This window comes from Oncorhynchus clarkii, chromosome 22 (assembly GCF_045791955.1).
Source record: "Oncorhynchus clarkii lewisi isolate Uvic-CL-2024 chromosome 22, UVic_Ocla_1.0, whole genome shotgun sequence".
NCBI classification, from domain to species: domain Eukaryota; kingdom Metazoa; phylum Chordata; class Actinopteri; order Salmoniformes; family Salmonidae; genus Oncorhynchus; species Oncorhynchus clarkii.
Window position 1 is genome coordinate 17,942,835 of NC_092168.1, and position 8,255 is coordinate 17,951,089.

The window sequence follows — 8,255 nt, forward strand, 5'->3', positions numbered from 1 at the left end:
CACTGCAAATCAACAGGCTTATGTGAGAGCTCTATTCCATTTGTTTTCTTAGAATCCATCTATCCTGTGAGAGGGAAGGCTCAGTTCCCCCAATAAAAAAAGCAACATATAGGCCTGCCTTGGAGAGCATCAACAATCTATTTCTGCATTAATGAGAATGATTCTACTCCTATTAATGAAGGACCGTGTGATATGATATGAAGAACACAAAAGACACTGACCATAGCTTAACAGTCTCATAGACAATTCGGGGGTAAATGAGAGTGCTGTTTCTCAATCTATACTGTCTGTCCCATCTGGCCGACAGCCTCTTAGAGCCCCAAAGCCCATAAGTCCGCTGGGAGCCTTTAAGAAGTTGCTGAATATCCATAGCATTGGCGCCTAGCTCCCTATTGCCAGGCAGGCATCCCCTGGGTGGAAACACAGATGGTCAACACTTGGGACTGAGTCAGAGAGTCAAGTAGGACACAGGAATTACACCCCAGTACAACTCCCAGCCCCTCACAGTGACGACACTGCATCACTTGCCTAGCCTGCCTGAGACAAGTGTCGAAACTTGATGGAGGGTGTATATAGTCTATGGACTTTACGTTGGTTTTGATACCCAAATGCTATAGCATAATATAGGTTTTTTGTTTATAGACTAAAACTGAAACTCATCCACTGTCCGCCCACACAACTCTCAAACTCCCTAGTAACAGCTCAATATATTCATGCTGAATTGCAAACCCAGATGTAGCTGCAAATAAAGCTCCACGGATATTACACCATCAATTATTCAATAACAATCTGAAACATCTCTATATAAGCTATTGGAGAATGCATTTCCAATCCATCAACTAAATGATATAGTCAAAACATTACGATCTCTTCAATCAAAACCAATCTACACTGGAAAGTTACTCATACAAGATGGCATTATAAACATGTATTTGTGATACTCATTTACTCATTTATAACTCATTTAGTTAGTGGTTGAGAAACCAAAGAGCAATATGAGGAATGTACTTCCTCAGACAGCTGATAGTGATGTGGGTTATCAACTCCAGTTGGAACTTCTCAGCCCATGCCGAGTTGCGCCTGGTAGTAAGGGAAATCCTTCCAGACTTATCTCCCTCTAATCGTCTTGTGTCGAGTTGGTCAACTACTCTAATGCTGATAGCCTACTAAACCGGGTCAGATAAAAATAAATTGGGTGGAAAGTATTGTAAACATGACACTTTTAGATGTTGTTTGCGCGGAGAGATCTCTTTGGAGGACCAAAAATAATCAACAATCACGGAAAAAGTGGTAAATCTAAAACGTTACGTCAAACATAAACATTTATTTATATTTAATTTTGAAACCTACCCATTTTTAGTTTCCCAGAGTTTCCGAAGTTGAGGAGTCTGTTAAAAGTTCAGCTAACGGGTGATGTTGCGTCCGGAGATGCACAACGAACGCCTAACTAGTCCACAAAGTTGTTGCTGCACCGCGTCCCATTTGGAGACAGGCTGAGTGACGTCACGACCGGAGGATTAGTGTGTAGGTCTGGGTAGGACAGGACAGCGTAGTGCTTAGGCCCCTTAACCCTCCAGAGGACAACTGTGAAAAGTTTGATGCTCATTCAACCCCAGATACTTTATCTGTGTTCAGCCCTGTTATGCAGCATGCGCAAAATTCTTATGGTGGTCCAGATAAAAGACCACTGGTCTAAATTTAGATCAATGAAAATGTGCCATTGCCTGAGTAAAGACTATACCTGGGTTAAATGATCCACATAATGCCTTAGCTGAGATGTTTTGAGGGAATGTAATAAACGTGTAATTCCAGTGAAATAACACATCAAGTTATAGCTGCAAAATTAGACTTGTCTGGTGAGAGAGGTTTAGCACTGCAGTGTAAGCCAAGGCTTATTCTCAATGCTGCAGTATCCTGTGATGTACCCCTGAAACTCCCAGTAATCCAATATTTTGGATAAGGTGTTAAATTGTCAGGTCAGCTAGGCTGTCCTGTGCAAGAAAGACAACAAGGACAAGGAACCAATCGCAGATCAGATCAGTTAGCCCCAGACCACCCTTAGCCGAATTGCCACCAACCGGTAATACAGCTATCTTCAACCTAGCTTCCTTCTCCTCTGAAAACTCAAAGTGGGAACTCCGCTCAGGCTTTTCTTTTACGCCTGCTAAATTAGGTTAGCCACCGTCTTGCAGTGTCAGTGAATCCAACCTGCTGTCCACTGGCGTAAATTCCAGTCCTTCTGTTTCTGGAGCCCGTAGCACATGCTACAACAGGTATATTTCACTGGTCATCCCCAAAGCCAACTCCTCCTTTGGCCACCTTTCCTTCCAGTTCCCTGCTGCCAATGACTGGAAAGAATTGCAAAAATCACTGAAGCTGGAGTCTTATATCTCCCTCACTAACTTTAATAATTTTTTCCCCCCAAGATGGCGTAGCAGTGCAGACGTGGTTTGTCGTCCTCTCGTTTACTTTTTGTAATTTTCATGTTTTTTGTATATATTTCAATCTCTTTTCTATTTTTAAATTAAATATACCTTCCGGTACGCCGCCTCACTCAATGCGACACGGATCCGCAATTGTTTTTAGACCTTAAAACCAGAACCTCCATCAGAAGCTAGCCATCAGAAGCTAACCAGATAATTAGCTACTAGCTATTTAGTCATTATTAGCCACTACTAGCGGCCTTTACCTTCTGCACAGGCACCACATTTTTTTTTTTTTACCTGGATAATACCTACCAGCCTCTGACTGTTTTTCTCCAATACAATGCCGGATTCCTGCCGTAAACCCTGGACCATTACTCCTGATCATCACAGCTAGCTAGCTGCCACCAAGTGACCCAGTCCCAAAGCTAGACCTGAGCCAGGCATACCGCACAGCCTACTCTGTGATCACCCGGCTACCCAGCCTCCCGGACACGGCTAGAATCCACTACTCCACCGGGTACTTGCCGTAAGCTCTGGACCTTAGCAGCAAACAAAATTACTACAACTACAATACCTCTTTTGCCATCTGGCCCGGACCCTTTATCGACACGGCGGCCGGCATACCACCACGACTGGTCCGCAGACGTAATTCCATCCGCTGTGCCCTCAACCGGCCATTGAGAGATGTCGGAGCAGACGCTTCTTCTTACCCCGGCCTGCAAACTTTAAATGCCGTGTCTCCCGCGTGCTAGCGTAGTAGTGACTACCCCGCGGCTTACGGTTCGTTTTGTTGTTTTGTTCGTTTGATCAGTGTTCAGTGTTCCTTTTTTTTATAAATTAGAATCTATACATACCACGCTGCACCTTGGTCTCATTCGTATGACGAACGTGACACATGCAGTCTCATTTGTTGACTTCTGTAATCGAAAAAGCCTTGGTTTCATGCATGTTAACATCAGAAGCCTCTTCTCTAAGTTTGTTTTACTCACTGCTTTAGCACACTCCGCCAAACCTGATGTTCTTGCCATGTCTGAATTCTGGCTTTAGAAGGCCACCAAAAATTCTGAGATTTCCATCCCCAACTACAACATTTTCCATCAAGATTAAACTGCCAAAGGGGGAGGAGTTAGCTTGCAAAGTCATGTTATACTTTCCAGTTCTATGCCCAAACATTATGAGCTTCTAATTTAAAAAAATAATCTCTCCAGAAATAAGTCTCTCACTGTTGCCGCCTGTCATAGACCCACCCTCAGCTCCCAGCTGTGCCCTGGACACCATATGTGAATTGAGTGCCCCCCATCTATCTTCAGAGTTCGTTCTGTTAGTTGACCTAAACTGGGAAAAACTTAACACCCCAGCAGTCCTACAATCTAAGCTAGATGCCCTCAATCTCACACAAATAATCAAGGAACCCACCAGGTACAACCCTGAATCCATAAACATGGTCACCATCATATATATCATCCTGACCAACTTCCTCTCCAAATACACCTCTGCTGTTTTCAACCAGGATCTCAGCAATCACTGCCTCATTGCCTGCATCCGCATCCGCAAATGACCACCCCTCATCACAGTCAAACGCTCCCTAAAACACTTCTGGGAGCAGGCCTTTCTAATCGACCTGGCTCGGGTATCCTGGAAGGATATTGACCTCATCCCGTCAGTCGAAGATGCCTGGTCATTCTTTAAAAGTAATTTCCTCACCATCTTAAATAAGCATGCCCCTTTCAACAAATGTAGAACTAAGAACAGCTTATAGCCCATGGTTCACTCCAGACCTGACTGCCCTTGACCAGCACAAAAACATCCTGTGGCTGAGTGAAATAGCATCAAATAGTCCCCGCGATATGCAACAGTTCAGGGAAGTCAGAAACCAATACACGCAGTCAGTAAAGGCTAGCTTTTTCAAACAGAAATTTGCATCCTGTAGCTCTAACTCCAAAAAGTTTTGGGACACTGTAAAGTCCATAGAGAACCAGAGCACCTCCTCCCAGCTGCCCACTGCACTGAGGCTAGGTAACACGGTCACCACCGATAAATCCATGATATTTGAACATTTCAATAAGCATTTCTCTACGGCTGGCCATGCTTTCCTACTGGCTACCCCAACCCCAGCCAACAGCTCCGCACCCCCCGCAGCTACTTGCCCGAGCCTCCCCAGCTTCTCCTTCACCCATATCCAGATAGCAGATGTTCTGAAAAAGCTGGAAAACCTGGACCCGTACAAATCAGCTGGGCTAGACAATCTGGACACTCTCTTTCTAAAATTATCCGCCGCCATTGTTGCAACCCCTATTACCAGTCTGTTCAACCTCTCTTTCATATCGTCCGAGATTTCTAAAGATTGGAATGCTGCCGCGGTCATCCCCCTCTTCAAAGGGGGTGACACTCTAGACCCAAACTGTAACAGACCTATATCCACCCTGCCCTGCCTCTCTAAAGTCTTCGACAGCCAAGTTAACAAACAGATCACTGACCATTTCGAATCCCACCGTACCTTCTCCACTGTGCAATCCGGTTTCCGAGCTGGTCACGGGTGCACCTCAGCCACACTCAAGGTGCTAAACGATATCATAACCGCCATCGATAAAAGACTGTGCAGACGTCTTCATCGGCCTGGCCAAGGCTTTCTACTCTGTCAATCACCTCATTCTTATCGGCAGCCTCAATAGCCTTGGTGTCTCAAATGATTGCCTCGCCTGGTTCACCAACTACTTCGCAGACAGAGTTCAGTGTGATAAATCGGAGGGCCTGTTGTCCGGACCTCTGGCAGTCTCTAAGGGGGTACCACAGGGTTCAATTCTCGGACTCTTTTCTCTGTATATATCAATGATGTCGCTCTTGCTGCGGGTGATTCCCTTATTTATTTGTATTTTTATTTCACCTTTATTTAACCAGGTAGGCTAGTTGAGAATAAGTTCTCATTTGCAACTGCGACCTGGCCAAGATAAAGCATAGCAGTGTGAACAGACAACAACACAGAGTTACATATGGAGTAAACAATAAACAAGTCAATAACATAGTAGAAAAAAAATAATCTATATACATTGTGTGCAAAAGGCATGAGGAGGTAGACAATAAATAGGCTATAGGAGTGAATAATTACAATTTAGCAGATTAACACTGGAGTGATAAATGATCAGATGAACATGTGCAGGTAGAGATACTGGTGTGCAAAAGAGCAGAAAAGTAAATAAAATCAAAACAGTATGGGGATGAGGTAGGTAAATTGGGTGGGCTATATACCGATGGAATATGTACAGCTGCAGCGATCGATCGGTTAGCTGCTCAGATAGCAGATGTTTAAAGTTGGTAAGGGAGATTTTTGCAATTTGTTCCAGTCGCAGGCTGCAGAGAACTGGAAGGAAAGGCGACCAAAGTAGGTGTTGCTGCTAAATTGTAATTACTTCGCTACTATGGCCCTGATCCACCTCTACGCAGACGACACCATTCTGTATACATCTGGCCCTTCTTTGGACACTGTGTTAACTAACCTCCAGACGAGCTTCAATGCCATACAACCCTCCTTCCGTGGCCTCCAACTGCTCTTAAACGCTAGTAAAACCAAATGCATGTTTTTCAACTGTTCGCTGCCCGCACCCGCCCGCCCCACTAGCATCACTATCCTGGACGGTTCTGACCTAGAATATGTGGACACCTACAAATACCTAGGTGTCTGGTTAGACTGTAAACTCTCCTTCCAGACCTATATTAAACATCTCCAATCCAAAATCAAATCTAGAATCGGCTTTATATTTCGCAACAAAGCCTCCTTCACTCACGCTGCCAAACTTACCCCAGTAAAACTGACTATCCTACCGATCCTCGACTTTCATCTACAAAATAGCTTCCAATACTCTACTCAGCAAACTGGATGCAGTCTATCACAGTGCCATCCGTTTTGTTACCAAAGCCCCTTATACCACCCACCACTGCGACCTGTATGCTCTAGTCGGCTGGCCCTCGCTACATATTCGTTGTCAGACCCACTGGCTCCAGGTCATCTATAAGTCTTTGCTAGGTAAAACTCTGCCTTATCTCAGCTCGCTGGTCACGATAACAACACCCACCCGTAGTACGCGCTCCAGCAGGTATATCTCACTGGTCAACACCAAAGCCAACACCTACTTTGGTCTCCTTTCCTTCCAGTCCTCTGCCAGTGCTGCCAGTGACTGGAACGAATTGCAAAAATCACTGAAACTGGAGACTTATATTTCCCTCACTAACTTTAAACCTCAGCTATCTGAGCAGCTAACCAATTGCTGCAGCTGTACATAGTCCATCTGTAAATAGCCCACCCAATCTACCTACCTCATCCCCATATTGTTTTAATTTGCTTTTCTGCCCTTTGCACACCAGTATCTCTACTTGCACATCATCATCTGCTAATTTATCACTCCAGTGTTAATCTGCTAAATTGTAATTACTTCGCTACTATGGCCTATATGTTGCCTACCCCCTCACACTGTAGAAAGACTATTTTTTTTATATTGTGTAATTGACTGTATGCTTGTTTATTCCACGTGTAACTCTGTGTTGTTTGTGTCGCACTGCTTTGCTTTATCTTGGCCAGGTCGCAGTTGTAAATGAGAACTTGTTCTCAACTAGCCTACCTGGTTAAATAAAGGTGAAATGAAATATATAAAAAATAAAGAGGGGCTGCTGTGGGGAAACACACATTGCCATTCACCATCGATCCAGTGCATTGCTATCTGGTATCCAAGGAGGCCACAGTGCTCTCCAGGCCCAGTCTATTCATTGTCGGCCAAACGGCCAACTCTCAATGGGCCGCTTAATGGTCAAGCAGGGCTTCCGCCCAACATGGCAAGGACAACCAATAGAAAAGGGAATTTCTTGGTATCATTGAGAGTGAGGGGACATCTACTGTTTACTATATTTAATGAAAAAAGGAATTGATATTGTGTTTTGTAGTAGTTGCTGTTTCCGAGTAAAGGATTGTCATCAGGCTCAGTCAACAGGGATATCTACAGAGTTCATGAATCATGAGCAAACCTTCTAGAGCACGCTAGTATGTGAGTAACACCCTGATTCTGTATGTCTGTATACATTACTACATGTGTCTAAGTCAATAAGGGGGAGCATTCCAGTGCTGTGCCTGCTGGTACAGTAGAACAGCAGCTGACAGACAGACAGACAGACAGACAGACAGACAGACAGACAGACAGACAGACAGACAGACAGCAGACAGATAGACAACTGTTAAAGCAGTGGACACACACACATCAAATTCATCTGGTGATGTCTATAGACAGCTAGTCAACACTTATGTTAAATCAATCCCAGACCTTTGAGGTAATATTTCCTTTTACAGATGTCCATTTTGGCCTGCATAAGAGGTTCACCACTGCGTAGAGGTAGCAGGGTGCCCCATTTCACAGGTACAGACACATTGTAACGGTTTTCTTGAGGTGAAGGAGAGAAATCATAGATCATAGAAAAACAAAACAAACATAGACTGCCCACCCCAACTCACGCCCTGACCATAATAAATAATGACAAAAAAAAGGAAATAAAGGTCAGAACGTGACACACATTTAGTTGTTCAGAAATATTTCCTTTGCTCAACAGTAGCAGCTTAGACCTTCACTTCCTGTGGAATTGTTTGTTAAAACCCATTTGTTGACTGTGGTGTTATTGGGGAATCTGTGACTTGTAAGACTACAATCAGCCGCTTGTTGAGAATAAGGAGAGAGAGAAGGAGCTAAGGGAGCCAGTTTGCATGGCAGGATAGTTGACTAGCTCTTCAGTGTCACTATGGGGATGAGAAGAGTCTTTTTCAATTAGCTTCCCTTAGCTGAAGGTCTTCTG

General features: G+C 44.2%; 1 protein-coding gene across 2 annotated transcripts in view; it reads right to left on the reverse strand.

The window, feature by feature from the left end:
- LOC139380509 (neuronal membrane glycoprotein M6-b-like) overlaps window positions 1–1,612 on the reverse strand; it is a 53,173-nt gene extending 51,561 nt beyond the window's left edge. The window contains exon 1 of one of the 2 annotated variants that reach the window (XM_071123220.1): window positions 1,351–1,577. In XM_071123220.1, coding sequence (XP_070979321.1) covers window positions 1,351–1,354 — 4 coding nt within the window. In that variant the 5' untranslated portion in view covers window positions 1,355–1,577. Of the gene's footprint in view, window positions 1–1,350 lie in introns of both variants that reach the window. The other variant, XM_071123222.1, reaches the window with a different exon arrangement.
- Between the last annotated feature and the right edge of the window lie 6,643 nt (window positions 1,613–8,255).